General features: G+C 46.6%; 1 protein-coding gene across 2 annotated transcripts in view; it reads right to left on the reverse strand.

Moving 5' to 3' along the window:
* Positions 1 to 17558, reverse strand: part of FGD6 (FYVE, RhoGEF and PH domain containing 6) — a 316035-nt gene that overhangs the window by 46303 nt on the left and 252174 nt on the right. For both annotated transcript variants that reach the window (XM_069629811.1, XM_069629812.1), the window contains exons 9-10: positions 7174 to 7224; positions 38 to 96 (exon numbers count right to left, since the gene is read on the reverse strand). In XM_069629811.1, the coding sequence (XP_069485912.1) occupies positions 38 to 96; positions 7174 to 7224 (110 nt within the window). The remainder of the gene's footprint in view (positions 1 to 37; positions 97 to 7173; positions 7225 to 17558) is intronic.

A 17558-nucleotide genomic window follows, 5' to 3' on the forward strand; every position in this document is an offset into this window, starting at 1 on the left:
GTAATTTATTGGGTTCGGACGCTTTGCGTCGACTTACCCCTTGTTTCATGATGTCATTGGCATGGTTGGCGACTTCGATGACAACAGCAAGTGCCGCTAAAATGATAAACAGAAAATAGCTCAAAACTGGGCACAAACCAATAAAGAAGGTACTTGGCTAAACAAAGGTGGTTAGAATCCAACAGGAACACATTTGAATTGAAGGCATGAGGTAACCAGATACCGGTGCAGTGCTCAGTCTATTGGACCATACCAAACCCCCCACCCCACGCCACCCCACCCCACCCCCGTTTCTGTTTGAGTGGCTCTACCCAGATTCAGCGAAGATGGACTTGTTGAATCCTTTTTTGCCACATATGGGTAGAGTAATCTCAGACCAATGACTGGGCTGTACAGGGAACCCTGAAGGACCGATAAAGAAAGGGGACTACGTTATCCTGCGTTCGATGTGCGGGGAAGGGAGTGGGGAGCGCCACAGCTAACAAGGTAAGGAGAATGTGGGTTGGGGAACAGAGAATAGTGGTAGAGGGTCTTGGTATGAGCATGGAGGTGTGGAGCCCGCCCCCACCCACATTTAGAGACACTTGTGTACACTCAGGCGCGTTATAAATGCCATATCATATGAGTAGATACGGGAGGAAGGTGGGTGGGAGAGGTGGGGGCATGTGGAGAGAGAAACACCCCCAGTAGGGAGTACAGTGGGTGCCAGGGACTAAAAGAAATAATAATCAACGGGTCGGGCATAGGACATGAGTTCAGTGGGAGGGCTAGGATATGATATTTTATTTATATTGCACCCATATACAATTGTTTCAGAGCGGGACGAGGCAAGGGAGGGGAACACGGGGGGACAAAACAGCGATCTTACTAGGCCCAGTGACATTGAGAATGCACAAGTGCAAGGGAGAGGGAAGGGGGAACGTGCAAGGGGCAGGGGAGGAGTGGAAAGTGCTGAACATGTGATCAAAACAAAGAATATGTGATTCAACTGTTTAAACTTCGGCCGAATCACAGAACTGTTTAAGCTGCAGTGGATGGGGTAAAATGCTGCCTGGAACCGAAGGGGTTAAGCTTTCAGTACAGTACTTCCTGGTTGTGACCTCATGCTAGCTGTTGATTGGCTGGGCTTGGCTGAACTGCTGTAAGAACTTCCTGGCAAAAAGGTGGCAACAGGTTCTCCACAGAGAGGCTGGAAGGGAGTCACTGCACGACTGACACCTCACTGGACCAATGAGTGAGAGGACTCGACAGGAAAGAGGTGGCATGGAGGAGAGTGTAGGGGTGAGGGGGAGGGCTGAGATGGGAAAGACCAGACCTAGTTAAGTGAGGATTGGACGGATCAATGTCCCTGGACAAAGGGTTTCTCTGCTTAGCTTCCTTTCCCACCACCTACCCCCAAAGGTTAGGAGAAGGGCCCCAAAGACCATGCCAGGAGCCCAGGCATGATGGGGCTCCTAGAATAAAGCAGCAGATCACCTGCCAGGAGCCGTCTGCATGTTTAGGCATGGATTGGGACCCCAGTAAGAGTGCTGATGCCTTTACTCTAGGGAGACTTGACATGTTGACTGCAGGTATTATTTGGACGGGAAGGGACTTTGGCCTGAAAAAGACTGGGGCCCATGGAATCATGAAGCCAGCCACCCCATGTCCTCATGTGCCCCAAAGTTTAGGGTACTAGCAAAACAACCCGAGTGTCAGCGCTAGTCCGATGTAATCCATGCCCCACGGGTGTCCCCAGGTAGATAGGTCTGTCCCTCGGGCCTCAGATGTGCGACTTAGGATCATTCTATATTTGCTGCTGATCGGTACTGGTGGCAGTCGGGTGGCATTTCTGTGCTCCGTATGGGCCATGGAACGGGTGGTCCCCACAGGCGCTCTACTAGGTGTTGGAATCGGCTGCTCTCCGGCATACACTGGTAATGGCGTCTCAGGAGCAAGGCCTGGTCATGTTATGAGGAGTCCGGTAGTTCTGGGCAGGGGGGGGAGGAAAAAGTCCCAAGGTTGCCAGATACCCCAACATAAAGGGGGTGGGTAACGGGCAGGAGTCTGAAGAGGCTGAGCAAACATAAAGAAGAGGTGTCCCTTTATTGGGTCTACTCCTGTGGAGTAAAAAGGAGGTCCACATTCTGATGACCAGTCGTTCGTCTGTACGTCAGCCCAGGGGTCCTACACATCTTGCATGGTTGCCGCCCTTTTATTTCCCAACAATGAGGTTCGAGAACCTCTGACTCCTCACACTCCCTTAATCACACTTGCCCCTAACCTCCACAGTCGTCCCTATCCCTCCACACAAAGCCCTGTCCTCCACCCTGGCCCCGGTCCTCCAACCTGGACCCCTGACCGCCACAGTCGCCTCTATGCACCACAGTGGCCCCTGTCCTCCACCCTAGCCCCTGTCCTTCACAGTCACCCATATGCACGACACCAGCCCCTATCCCTCCACACTGGGCGCTGTCCTCCACCCTAACCCCCCCTATCATCAACCTTGGCCCCTATCCCACCGCCCTAGCCCCTATCCCACCACACTGGCCCCCCCTATGCTCTACACGGGCCAGCCCATCCTCCACCCTGGGACCCCCCCATCCTCCACCCTGGGACCCCCCCATCCTCCACACTGAATAAATAAATGTGTGACAGGAATAGTAAAACAGTCTCTTTTCTTCGTTGTTTTAGACTAAAAAATGGCAGACAAAGTGGAGTATATAGCTTCACAAAAAGGAGGAAAACAGATGGTTTACAAAGGATATATTTACTATAAAGAGGCAGAAAAAAAAGAACGCACATATTGGAAGTGCACGGAGTATGGCAAGACAAAATGTAACGCAAGGGCAATAATAGAGGCTTCTAACAAAGATAAAAGGCAAACATAACTATCTGCCGGATAAAACAAATATTATAATTAAAAAAACACTTCACGAACTCAAACGCAAGGCAGTAGAAAACCAAGGTGAAGCAAGTGGTTCAGTAATTTCAACTCTATGTGACAAGTTACCGTTACACATATCGGCACAAATGCCTGGTGAAAAACTAATGCAGTGTACGGTAAACCGGAAAAAGCAACAAAAAGAAAATCTGCCACCGGCACCAACAATATACAATGAAGTGACAATACCAGAAGTGTTTAAAGTAACTACAAAAGGAGACCATTTCCACCATGCAACCATAGAAATAAACAACGAAAAAATAATAATATTTTCAACTGCTACAAACTTCCAGCAACTGAGTCAAAGCCAACAAAGGCAAAGTGATGCCACATTCAAAGTGTGTCCCCAACCGTTTCAGCAATTTTTTTTACCATTCATGGAACAATAAATAACAAACTTATACCGCTTGTTTATGTTTTGATGCCAAAGAAAAGCGAACATACATAAAATCGTGTTTAACAAAATTAAAGACACTGTACCAGATTCCCAACCCACCAATATAATCATGGATTTCGAAATAACACAGATCAGAGCATTTTCTACAATATATAAAGATACAAAGATACAGGGGTGTTTTTTTCATTTTACTCAAAGCATTTGGAGGAAATTACCGAAACTGGGACTGAGCACGAAATATACAGAAGACAGTACTTTTCAATAGAATATTAAAAAACTTTTCGGTTTGGCATTTGTTAGAGAGGATCAAGTTATACATGTTTACGAACATTTTATTGACAGTGAGTATTATAAAAAATCATGAGGTGGAAAATTCAGACTTGCTAGATTATATGGAGAACACTTGGCTAGGACAATTAACCCGTAGCGGGACAAGACGCAGGCCCAAATTTCACATAAAACTGTGGAGTTGCTACCAAGCAACGTTAGAGGGGATACGAAGAGCAAACACTGCGTTAGAAGGATGGCATAGCCGAATAAACAAACATTTCAATACCAAAAACCCAAACTTGTGACATTTTTTAAAGGAGTTACAAAATGAGCAAACACACCAGGAATTTCGACTGTCACAAACAATTTCATTAGCAAACGCAGAAACGAAAAGAAAGAAATACAGAGATTACGAACAAAAACTTGAACAACTGGTACACAATTTTGATGAACAAAATAAAGAAAACTATCTGGATTCAGTAGCATTTAATTTAAAATGTTAAAAGTACTTACGTGTTCGTAGCCTCAACGATCCAACATATCAAAACACAAGCGTATCCAAATACACCAACCTGAGAACTCCATAAATCCCGAACTCCAAAAGGCAATCCGTAGGAAAATCACAAAAAAACCCAAGAAAAATCCAAATCCGCAGTATAAAACAGTGAAATCCAGCACCGATGAAAAGGTGCAAATCCAAAAAATCCCGAAAAAAACAATCCACGAGAAAAGTGCATAGAACCAAAAAAAAACATAACACCCATGAAATCCGGAAGAAAAAAAGCCATTGGGTCCAAAAAAAGTCCAGTGAAAAAAAACGAAATCCACAAAATCCATGAACTGAGAAACATACACCTGAATGCAACGGGAACGTTTTCGGAATGAACTTTAAAAATGGCGGCGACGCTTTCGTACACTCACGTAACGTACGTACAAAACAACAACAAATAACAGCAATGTGTATATGTTCATTTCTAATGCAATAGCGCCATCTAATGGAATATAGTTATAATGAATGTTCGACGTCAGCAAAGCATTCTACCTATTTATTATTTAATATTTATTGTTACAGTTAAACTTAAAATAAAAAAGTTTTTAAAAAGAAATAATTCTAAAAATATAAATATTGTAATACTATGTTGCAATGTTTCAATGTTAAATTACATATGCTTAATAAAATAAATATAAATACTTATCTTGTATATCCTTAATGTTCTTTATATATTGCATGTATTATTTTTCGAAAAAAGTAGGAATAAATTCGACATTTTGTATTTGACATTTTTGTTTTTCGAATAAATATTTGACATTATGACTTTCGAAAATATTGCATTCGAAAAAATGACTGCACACCATGCTCCACACTGCCCCCCCACCCTCTGCACTGGCCCCCCATCCTCCACACTGGCCCCCCCATCCTCCGCACTGTACCCTATGCTCCACACTGCCCCCCCATCCTCCACACTGCCCCCCCATCCTCCGCACTGTACCCTATGCTCCACACTGCCCCCATCCTCCACACTGGTCCCCCCCATCCTCCACACTGTACCCTATGCTCCACACTGGCCCCCCCCATCCTCCGCACTGGCGCCCTCATCCTCCACACTGGCCCCCATCTCCACACTGCCCCCCCATCCTCCACACTGGCCCCCCCATACTGGCCCCCCCATCCTCTGCACTGGCCCCCCCATCCTCTGCACTGTACCCTATGCTCCGCACTGCCCCCCATCCTCCACACTGGCCCCCCCATCCTCCACACTGGCCCCCCCCATCCTCCGCACTGGCCCCCCCCATCCTCCGCACTGGCCCCCCCCATCCTCCGCACTGGCCCCCCCCATCCTCCGCACTGTCCCCCCCCATCCACTGCACTGGCCCCTATCCTTCACAGTGGGCCCCCCCATCTTCACACTGGCCTTAACAGAAGCCTGCCTCAGATCAATGGAACACTTGCCACACTACTCAAGGTTTGATTATGGTCAGTGTGTTCTGCCTCATAGTGCATGGAGTTACTGCTCGAGCGATATGTGAAAGCTCTCAGTGTTTCTATAGGCCTGTTCATTTTGCCGTTATCTGGCCAGGGAAAACCACAGATTTCAGGGATTCGCTCTCTCCCGATGGATGCAGGAAGCCCCACAACCCGTCAAAATACACTGGAGCGGAGAAAAAGGCGCCAGAACCACAAAGAGTTACTGAATGAAGGAAATCCATTGCTGCCAAGTTCCTCTCTCTCGAGTGCTGCCGCAGGAGCCTGCCAGGCGTCCTCACTTTCATCACCAAGACCAAGGACCAGGAACAAGGGTCTACTGCATTGCATCATGAAGGCAACCAGCTGGAACACTTCCTTCATTGTCAAGGTACTGTGGGGCTTGGGGATTTTATCCTTTTGCCATTTGGGGTGCTTCCCATGCGATTTAACCCTACACTAAGTTGACCTCAACTTACCTGCACTGGTCTTACAGCTTGTGCTTCTAAAGGTGACTTCTCTTGAGTTGCTGTGATTTCTCTTTTGAACACTATTTGAGAACATAAGAAGAGCATGAGACTTTCTAAACCTATTGGCTTAGGCAGTGCGTGTTCCCTTACAGTTTTTAAATGTTGAACACTTTAATGCTGGGATAATGGACTGCCTGCATCCCTTTGGGATAATCTAACTGTTCGTATAACCTATCAGTCTGGTCTAATCTAACCCTAACCTTTCCTTCTTTGAACTCAATATTAAGCAAAGGTGATACTATATAAATGCTATGCTGACCTCAAATGACATCGCTTCCGAGTGCTGGAACATGTGTAACATATGAATGGACTTACTCACCTACTTTATCATTTTAATGTTACAGCTAATACTGTGTTTTAAAGGACCCTTTAAATAACTGTGTATAAATAAATATGTAATATATAACTTTAAGTGTTTAATTGGATACTTGTGTTTACTGGTGTCACTGGCTTCTCAGTCACACTACCAACTTGTGTAGTACAGGCCTATATGAAACGGTGTGTTACCTAATACCAAGAGATAAGTCTTGTGTACTCCCACACCAGTTGGACTGCAGTAATTCTTACCTAACAAACCACAACTAACATCCGCAAACAAACAATCCCAGACACTGGACCTTATCCCTCGGGACACAGCATGCCAGTGCACACAACCAAAGCACACTTAAAAGGCAGACACGCACAGTAAACCAGTGTACCCTGGTTCTGCAAGCAACAGATGAGCACTGCCTCTATCCTACCCCTCTTCCCTCACTAACCCACCCCGCCCTCTTTTTTTTATTTTAATAGAGCCACGTGAGCACCTGGAGACTATCCAAAGGGTAACAGCGTGGGGTATAAGCCAACTTAACATACCATAGCATATTAATGTAATGCAGAAGCAGCGTGGTGGGAGAATTTCAGGGTCTCAATATCTGCATCAGATCCATGCATCTATTGCAACCTAAGAAACAGAACCAAATGCACACCACCGCGCCGCTGCAACCCGTAAGCAGTCGTGCATATTCCCGGCCCAGTTAGAAATCCGCAAGGTGTCCCCCTTTTCAATAACTTGAGAAAATAACCAGACAATTTTCAATCATGTGCTTACCTTGCGTATCTCTATAGTCTGAAGATTCTTCCAAAATGTTCTTTAAATAATCTGCAAGAAAACAAAAACGAATACGATTTTTAGTTCAAGGTAGTTAGGCAGAAAATCAGGGGGGAGGGTCTACAGTTTCCAGACAGTCTCCCCTTTTCAGCGTTTAACTGGGTAATGCCACAATGGTAAAAGCACCCCATTATATGTGAATAGAAAGTACAGCCTGCAAGGAGCTCAAGACCCTCCTCTTAAAGCAATGGCTCCCCCTTAACACCTAGTCTACACACCCTCCACTCACCGGCCAACTCGAGACTGGGTGATCCGCTCCCCAGTATCAACTACTCTTTTTGAATGTAGGTGACTTGCTGCCAAATTGCTTGTCCTTCCCCATTGATGGCTTCCCGCTCCCTTGTGATCTGCTTCTCGTGCCAAGTGCTCCCCCATGACATGGTGAAGCGCCCTGTGGCTTCCTGAAACTAGGACCACGCTCAATAAAAACCCTACTGATAATAAGAAGCCTGCCAGCTGAGATGCATGCATTCATTTGCATGGCATTTTTATTTTCATGGGTGCAATCTTGAACAGAGTCTGTGATGTTCTCTTAGAGATGTACATGGACCTGGACGGAATTGCCATTCCAGAAGCTTATAATCCACGAGCAATACCCAATCAGGGGTATCGGGTAATATTATCCCCACCAATAATATCGCCATGTATGTGGTCATCGGGAATGGCCGTAGGTGATATTAGTGAGGATGATTTTTGTGGTAAATGGAGGCAGGGGTTGCGGGTGTGTCCTCCGCTCCCTTAAAAAAAATATATGGGGGTTGCAGGAGTGTCCCCCGCAGGTTCCATGGGGTAATATCGGCGCAAAAATATGACAACATTCTTGTATGGCGATATATTTGCGGGGATATTATCACATGGATCCCAATCAGGTAGACTCAGGGATGCTGGACAGAAGATGTGAAACGCCTTGGTCCTGTACTGCACCAACATGACCTTAGCATTGTTACTACACTCAGCAGCCCTAGCCATGCCTGGAACAAGATTATTAGACATTCTGGAAGCTACTAGCCTCGTACAGCAGGTGAGCGGTGGCCCAACACAGCATTGCTTGAATTACTTGAAGTGCTAGGTCCGGGAAGGCCCGGCCATGTATTGCAGATAAAGAGGAGTTCATACTAGACTTGCAGGTTCCTGACACACCAGGGCCTATAAAGGGGAGCAGAGTTACTTTGGTAGGCATGGGAAGGCCATCAGGGAGAGGAAGGCCTCTTACAACCCTAGAGACACTCGCACCTACCTCCCACTACCCTGACTCTCCGCTCAGCACCAACAACACTAGAATGCAGCTATCCCCCAGAATCAATTCAGCTTAGCTGCACACACAATTATTTACTACCTTGCACACCGCAACAACCTTTAGAATGCAGCTATCCCCACGACAATTCGGCCTAGCTGCACACATACTATCTGTCTCGCATACCCTGCACACTACTTCCAGCATTAGAATGCAGCTACCCACCACGGAAATGTCAGTCTAGCTGCACTCAGAGTGCACACATGCACTATTTACTGCTCCGACTATGTCCACTGACCTGGACTCCATTCCCCGAGGCTGTTCAACCTACAGTGCATTGAGACCATACCAATGGTGAAAGGCGATATACAAATTCCAATTAACATAACAGAACATATGGCACGAGGGTGGACGTTTTTCAGACTGCTCTACTTCACTCGTCATGCCATCGACAACATTGAGCAAGTACACATTTCACCGGACAGCTCAAAGCATTCAACACTTTAGCAAACAGACCATCCTTCATTCAAATTAATTTACACAATTCCCATACAACGAGCGAGGGTATAGGGAGCAGTCAAGGGGGGTAATTCTTCAGGCATCTGGTGCAGAATACCTAGCAGGGACCCCCACAAGACATTTCCAAGAATTACTCAAACCCCTCAAATTGCGGACTTTCCGAAAACCACTTGAAGACCCTTCTGTTCCCACAACATGCTCCAGGAATCTCAGAGGAAGGCTAGCAACCTGCACTTCCAATGTCTCTAGATTGCCCCATTGGCCGCAGCGTGGGAGAGACGCGCCTTGCAGCTTTATTTATTTATTTTTGCATATATTGCAGCGCACAGAACCCTTGGGGATCTAGGCGCTAGTTACATTGAGGAATATAGGGGGAGGGCGAAAGGGGGTAACAGGATAAGGGTGGGAGCTATAGAAGATGAGCAGAGGAAGACGGTGTGGGTCGAGTCTGTTGGGGTGCTGCGTTGGGTGGACTGGCTCCGGGGTTTCTTTGCTTCAGGACAAGCATCAAGTCTAAGGAGGTGCTGTGTTAGGTGAACAGCCAAGTCTTTTGATTTTTGTGAAAGGTCCAGTGGGCAGGTTCTGTTTTTTTCCTCTACATTGTAATAGCCTCATGAAACGCGGCCTCCACAAAAGGTAAACGTTTCCAAACAGGCGAGTGAAGAAAGACCATGCCGCGAGCCAGGACCGTGACATTGGTTACACCTGTGGCTGCACGGCTGCCCCAAACACAACACATCTGGACTTGCTGCTGGAATCCCAAAGACCAAATTCCGAACCATATTTCTCAAGAAAGCTACGCAACACCATAAAAGGCAAAAGCGCTCAGATGTAGAGGAATAAACGAGTCGTGGAAAAACTTTGGGAAAAACACAAGGACTTGATGATTGCCCGAGTCAGGTGCCCTACATGTGAGATTACAAGGGCGACTATGCAGCGCTGGGAGGGTTATGGGCCCTGCACAAGACTGTCATTTGGTACAGATTCTGAGTTTGTCAAATCTATATTAATTGAAATGCTGGTTCATGGAGAGTGCCATACTGCTTGGCCTGCTTTATAGTACTGCTGCGCATTATATGGGGAGAGTACTTCCAGGGGGTTGGTTCGATACTTTGTGGAGGGGGTTCATCGGAATATGGGTGTGGAGCGCAGCAATATTATATAGATAGATAGATAGATAGATAGATAGATAGATAGATAGATAGATAGATAGATAGATAGCAGCTGTTCCTGGCCCTCCCATTGGCCAGTCCTATTTCAGTTTCTTTTCATATTCTTGGTCCCAGACTTTGAAACACACTTCCCTTTTCTCTTTGCTCTGCTCAGACCGCCTTCCGCTCTCTCCCCTTAGCAGACAGGCTATTATGCAAGTCTATGCAAAAAGGACGAGCATACTCGTCCTTGGAACTTCTTTAAACCCATTCTTTTGTCTAGCTAAAATGTAAACAATTGTCTCAACGATTTTTATTTGATTTTTGCAACTCATGGACCAGCAACAGCGGCCTACATATAAATACCCTTATGAGGAGCAGGGATACAGGTTTTCTGGGCATGGGATCGTAAGCGGCTTGCCAATACAGAATCAGGGTAGGAATTGGGGCGCAACAAGACCGAGCTGATCTCTGGAAACAATTGTCTTGCGGGAGCGCCATTCCGAGTACCCCCGAGGCCCAAAACCCCAGACCGCTGCGTGCGTTTGAAACCTCAATGCGAGCAGCGATATACACCACCTTCTCGCAACTTTACAACCGGACTCTGAAAAGTGTCCTTTGCTGACTAGCACAGTCCAAACTCGGACAATGAAACCATCCAAAGCTGTACATATATGTCTCGTGCTTTGCACACACTTTACTGTTATGATGGCCATCCTGACAGAGGACATGAGCACCATATCCAGTGTGCACTGCACGCTCAGAAGGAATGCACGTTTGAATTACTAGCACAGACATGTTTGATAAGTTGGTGGTCATTCTTGTGTTCCAAAGATGCACTTGGCTTTTGTGCAAAGCCGGCAGCAGCCTATATTCAGGGCACCCACATTTGACACCCAGTTCCGCCCCTCAGTCTCGCCCACACCACTGAATCTGCCCCCCACCTGAAACCCTGCCCCAGCCCCTGTGTGAAGAGGTGGTGGTGCTCCCCAATACATTTTGTCCATCTCCAGCACTGTACAGGATAGCCTGGGACCCTGCGCAGACTTACAGCAGTTCACTTTGGATCACAGTGTGGGACCTTCTTTGGTGTCTAGTCAAATGGTCGACAGACAAATGGTCGACAAATGGTCGACACAATTTGGTCGACAGGACAAATGATCACATTTTTTTTTTGTTATATATATTTTTTTAGGTTTTCGTAGGGAAAAAAAGGGTTTTTTAGCAAAAAAAAAAGGGGGTTGAGGGGACCCCTCCAGCAAAAAAAAACAAAAATGTGAAAAATAAAAATATTCAATCATTTCACCTGTCGACCTTTTGGTGTCGACCATTTGTCCTGTCGACCATTTAGATTCGACCAGTTGACCTACAACCACCTTCTTTTTCTCCTGTGACCGGTCTTCTACGAGGAGCGTTTGCCATTCTCTTCCTGCAGCGACATATTTATTTTATTTATTTGGATTTACAAAGCGCCCAGCGGCCCGGAGGCATCATGGCGCTGTTACAGGATATTCACTTAGTCACATAGTACAGATAATTCATGGCAGTGGTACAGGTAAAAACAAGACCGTGTTGAAAGGTGTTCCGAGGTTACAGAGGAACAGTATTAGAAGCAGTACATTTTGTCAAATAGTCTAGTTGAATAGGTTAGTTTTTAGCACTTTCCTGAAAGTTGGGAGGGATTGTTCATTTCTTAGGCTGATTGGGAGTGCATTCCAGGCTTTTTGGTGCTAGGACTTCGAAACTGGTGGCGCCAGCTTTGGCTCTGTTGAAGGCTGGGATGGGGAGCAGGTGAGTGTATTGGTCGCGTTTTGGTCTGTATGCCGGGGCCTGGTGAATTCTTTCTGCTAGGTATGACGGGGCTGTCTGGGCAAGGCATCTGTGGGTGATCGTGAAGGCCTTAAATGTAATGCATTCCTTGATAAGGAGCCAGTGGGCGTCTTTTCTTGATGTACTCTCTCTTAGGGATGCTTAGGGCTGCCATAAGGGCGCTGTTTTGTGCCATTTGTAGTCTGTTAATGTTATTTGCAGAGGTGCCTAGGAGTAGGATGTTACAGTAGTCCGGTTTTGCACCAATTGTGGCTGTAGCGATGTTAAGGCAGTTATTGGTGATATGTGAGGTTTTACTGCATTTATGATTTTAGTGGCGAGTGTGGCTGAGGATGAGGTGGCACTGACTTGTCTGTCCATTGATAAAGTGGAGTCCAGATATACACCGAGAGTTTTCACTGCAGTAGCCGCTCTGATAATGGAGTTCTCAAAAGTGAAGGAGCTGTATTTGTCATCTAGTTATTTTAGGAATTCTTTTGGGCCTAGGATTTCTGTCTTTTCCCCATTTAAACAGAGACCATTGGCTGCCATCCAGGCATATCTCAAGGCGCGGTAGGTGTAGCCTGGAGCCAGTTTCTGGAGGTGCTTAGGGACTGCCCAAAATGCAGGTCGAACACACTAGTGTGGAACTGTTTAATAAGCGGTCCAGTTTGTTGAGCTACTTTACTCTACAGCAGTAGTCTGGACCAGTATTAATGAACCAATATTCTTTAAAATGCACAGTTTGCTTCACATTTAATGAAAAAACTCCTTGTGGGGTACTACTCAAAGAGCAGGCCGCAAAATAATGAATTGCTGTTTACGACTGTGGGCTACTTATTTGTTTGTATGACCCAGTCCAACTCAGACCTTGAATGTAATTTGTTAATCTGTGGGAGGATAGCACAATGGTAGGGGCGCGGGGGGTTGCTTACACTTTTAAAGTACGCATTTTTTTTCTGCAAAGTAAAATGGACTCCACTTTTGGGAGGGTTGCGGTTTAGATGACCTCAACAAAACATGGCCATGGCTCATGGCCTCCCCTCCACAACATTTACCATCCAAACTTTTGGGAAGGTTGGTTCTATGTGGCCTGTGTCAGGGACAGCATCAAGGCCTTTCAATCTTTTCACATGAAAGAGGCCTCGAGCCTCAGCAGGTGGTGAGGGGGGCGCAACTGCCACTAAGTTGCCAGTCAGCAGTCTTGTAACACAAGAATATATTCCTTTCTCTATTTTTGTTCTGGGGCTTAAAATGTGCGCTTTTCATTACAAGCTGCACGTACTGGAGCCACCGCTCTTCCTGCTGTGGTTAGAAAGAAGTGTTATCACCTCATTACCTTTCAACACTGGTTGCTCCACATCAGCCACATGTGGACAAAGAAGGGTTTAGAACTCTTCAGTGGGCATTTAGTGTTTAAGCTCCCTGCTGGCTGGCCGGTGGCTATTAATTATCTTTTTTCGCCTTTGTAATGTATTCACCCCAGGGGTGCCGCAGACTGTTTTCACTCTAAGCAGTCCCTGCCCCCGCCAACCATCCTGCTTAAATGGGCCCCCACACCCACATCTTCAGCCAAGCCTGGCCGTCTTGTGCGGCCACCCAGTCTCCCCCTTCTTAGGCCTTCGGACCGTGAAAACGAACCGTTTTTGATACAACCTCTGTACAATTTTTCTGTTTTAAATACTTACCAAACGCATATGAAAACGGAGGCAATGCGAGCTAAATGTAACATGCCTTTTACGTTGAACGACGAGTCCAAATGAATGCAATTCATAATGTACAGCGCTCAGTGGTCTGACGTTTAGCCGGTAGATGGCGGCATTGGTCCACGAGCCGCAGCCCGAGTCTCTGGAGACCGGCGATAATTAAGAAGCTTCACTGCCTCGCCACATGAAACCCGGGGCCATCATGAGGTTATTCTCCACGCTTCCTGCAATCTTTCATCGGCTTCTAGATCCAGGCCAGCTGCAAACAAGTGCCACTTAAGCAGGCTTGATCTCCCTGCAGGCACCGGAGTAGAGGGGCAGAGCAAAGAATAACACAGTGAGGATGCAGCCAAAGCAGGTACCGTAGCTTAGTGGGTCAATGTGCCTGCTGCAGCGATCTAGACGTATGCACGGCATGTTTAGAAAGTTGATGCATCATGCGCAAGTATTTAGCAGAACTCTCAGGTTTCCTTGCTGCATGCATGCACGAGTGTATGTATTCTTTGCATTCTGAAACTTGCAGAGGGCGCAATACTGAACCATTTTACATTTTTTTTTTTTAATTTTTTTTGCATTTTTAAAGCGCTAACACAGTCCAGAGGCATCGAGGCGCTGTTACAGGACTTTTTTGTCTTAGTTGCGTATTTATAACACGCCTAAATACCTGGAGGTTTCCAAGCGCGGACTCTGGGATCGAACCTGTGTTGCTTCGTGTCGTCTTGCTTCCAAGGTGAGAACGTTGCTGCTGAGCTATCCTCCCGGGACAGTTTTGTTCTTTGTGGGCTTTTCCTTTCAAAATGACTGGTCTGCTATCCAAAAATGGAAATCACCCTGCCCTCTATAAATCCTGGGCAGATCACTGGGTTAAAGGATCTGCTGTCAGGATCGGTATGCACCCTGCAGGCCACAGCTTACATTTCCTGCGAGATAGCTCGATGGGTTAATGAGCCTGCTGCAGAGATAGGTTCATAACCAATGAGTCGGAATTTCCACTCCCAGCAAAATAGCTCAGTGGGTTAACGGGTTTACTGTGTTGCAAGATATCCATTCCTCGGGTCATAAGACTGAAACCCAGCAGGGCCTTAATATACCAAAAGGTCGATAACATTACTAGAATTATGCAAAACAGAGGGCGTTCTGGGAGTCTCCCTCCCAGCACGAACACAGCCCATTGACCTGTTCTTGGGTGGGTGGCCCGCGGGAGAATCTCAACCAAGTCTTGAGCCCCCTTGCTCACTGTTCTCAGAGAGGTACAGCTTCACCACACTGATGATGCCCAACTAGGCTGAAACACGTGTATGGGGTTGCTGTTGGTACTCTTATTCAGAGTAGAATTGCCTAGCATTTCGGTGATAATTGCCCCTGGGCAGGACAAAGACTAATATGCAGGGATATTTCTTCTCTGTGAAAGGGACCTGTGAGCTAAAGACTTGGTTGAGACTCTCCCGGGGGCCATCCACCCAAGAACAGGTCAATGGGCCGTGTTCGTGCCGGTAGAGAGACTCCCAGAACCCTCTTTGTTTTACTAGAATTATGTTGGGTAATCACACTCGCTGAAGTGCCGCGAGACATGTTAGCTTGTGGTGGGAGCTATATATACATGATGGGAGGTCACTTTGTGCTACAGTGGTACACGCTCACTTTGCACTTCACCAGATGCCCAGGTATGCCCGGTATGCCCAGTATATATTCAATACGAACTGGAGATCAAAGCAAACTCTTGAATACCCGCATAAATAATGGCTCCTGCAACACCAGAGAACTATTCACTATGCTCAGAGAACTGGAAGCCGCCACCCCGCCCCCCAAACCCCCCCTCACCAAGGCCTGGGGGTACCACCATCCAGGATGAATTAGCCTCCAAATTCCTGATGCTTCAAAAGAAAATCCTACTGAAAAGAAGACTATTGGCGAGTAAAAGTATGCCCCCCCTTTCCTCCCAGTGCTGGCCCGGAATAAATGGCCACCCAATTTAAATTCACCCCTGTCTCCCAAGACCAAGTCCTGAACACTATTTTTACACTGAAACTCTCCAATTGTAAAGGCGATCACTTCCCTGCACGTCTAGTCAAACTTTGAGACCCCCCCCACACCTTAGCAGCCATCATCACTAATTTCATTAATGCCTCCTTTAGCTCCAACGCGGTCCCAGCCACTTTCAAAGAAGCCTAGGTCACCAGTCTACTTAAGAAACCCTCTCTGGATCCCACCATACCCACCAACTACCGACCCATTACTCCGGTTCCCTTCTTGCTGAAAATAGTTGACAAAATAGCCTACACTCAAGTCCAAGAATATCTAGAAAGCAACCACTTGTTAGGAGCCCGGCAATCAGGCTTCCGGCCTAAGCATAGCACAGAAACAGCCCCATTAGACCTTAAAATTCAAATGGACACCATAAGAGACTCAGGGAAACTGTGCATCCTCCTTCTACTCGACCTGTCGGCTGCATTTGACTTGGTGGACTACGACAAATTGTGTAATACTCTCTCAGAAAATGTCAATTTATGCACAGAAGCCATCCTTTGGATCAAGTCCTTCCTATCTGAGCGTACTTTGAGAGTCTCCACCAGCGAGGAGGCTACCAACCCTATCCCTGTCCCCCTATGAGTCCCTCAAGGTGCCTGCGTATCTCCTACCCTATATAACGCATATAGGGTAAACGCCTATTTGCAGCCCTTGGCGCCATGGGAGTCATCTGCACTCATTTAGTGGATGACACTAAGGTCCTTATCCCCAAATCTGGAGACCATGATCAAGACTCCGCCGCCATCAACAAGATTTATGCCATCATTCAAAACTCGATGGCCACCAACAGTTTGCGCCTCAACGACGAAAAAACAGAGATCCTCACTGTAGGTCCCGGCTCCCGACTAAAAACACTTCATGCCGACTACTCAATCATCACTATCGACGGAACACCCATCCCAGTACTCAAACAGGTCAAACCTTTGGGCGGTTATATAGACTCTAACCTTACTATGACCAAACACATCAGCGCCCTCTCATCCTCTACGGCCTACACTGCCAAACTCAATCGCTCTCAGCCGCCATTTTCCCACAGCACAAAACTGCCTCACCCTAGCACGAACCCTCACACTCTCGAAACTGGACTATTGCAATAGCCTTCTACTAAGAACTACAAACACGAACCTGGCCAAACTGCAACTGCTCCAAAACAGAGCATTCCGTGCAGCTTTTGGCCTAAAAAGAAACAATCATATTTCTCACATCAGGAGGGAAGCACACTGCCTACCCATCCATGCAAAAATCCTACTCAAGACGCTTATCACACACAAATGCATTACTAACAATGCCCCTCTTACCTCAATAATTGTGTCACCCAAAAAAGGCCAGTTAGATCCCTCATAGCAGGTTCTAGCACACACCTATTTGTACCAAGGTTCAAGAGTTCGAGGGCAGGGGGTTCCAGTTTCCCAGTGGCTGCACCCAAAATCTGGAACTCCCTTCCCATACACATCAGAAATGATCCCTCCCACCAGCGCTTCAAGGGACTTATCAAAACTTGGCTCTTCAACAAATTAACTAGTAGCGTTACCACTTTGGCACCTGAGCACATTGCAAGTAATGTATGTTCTTTGTCTCTGTCTGTAAAGCTTCTATCATTTAACCCGAACTGCAGTGTCTGGTGTTATAATGAATACATCCCTCTAACCTTGCCTTTATGCAACCACCTCTGCAACCAGACAGGCATGTTTATGAAACCTACGCTGTGATACCTCTGGGTTTGGGCGTGTAACAAATGCTATAAATAGATAAAAAATAAATAAATATACTGCGGTTTGACAGAGACCGCTTCATACCGACAAATTTTTTTTATGACGTTTTTTGTTCGAAATGGGGGGTTCCGGGTTCCCTCCCAACCCCCCTTTATTTTTTTTATTT

This window comes from Ambystoma mexicanum, chromosome 12, assembly GCF_040938575.1.
Source record: "Ambystoma mexicanum isolate Mex_15411 chromosome 12, UKY_AmexF1_1, whole genome shotgun sequence".
NCBI classification, from domain to species: Eukaryota; Metazoa; Chordata; class Amphibia; order Caudata; family Ambystomatidae; genus Ambystoma; species Ambystoma mexicanum.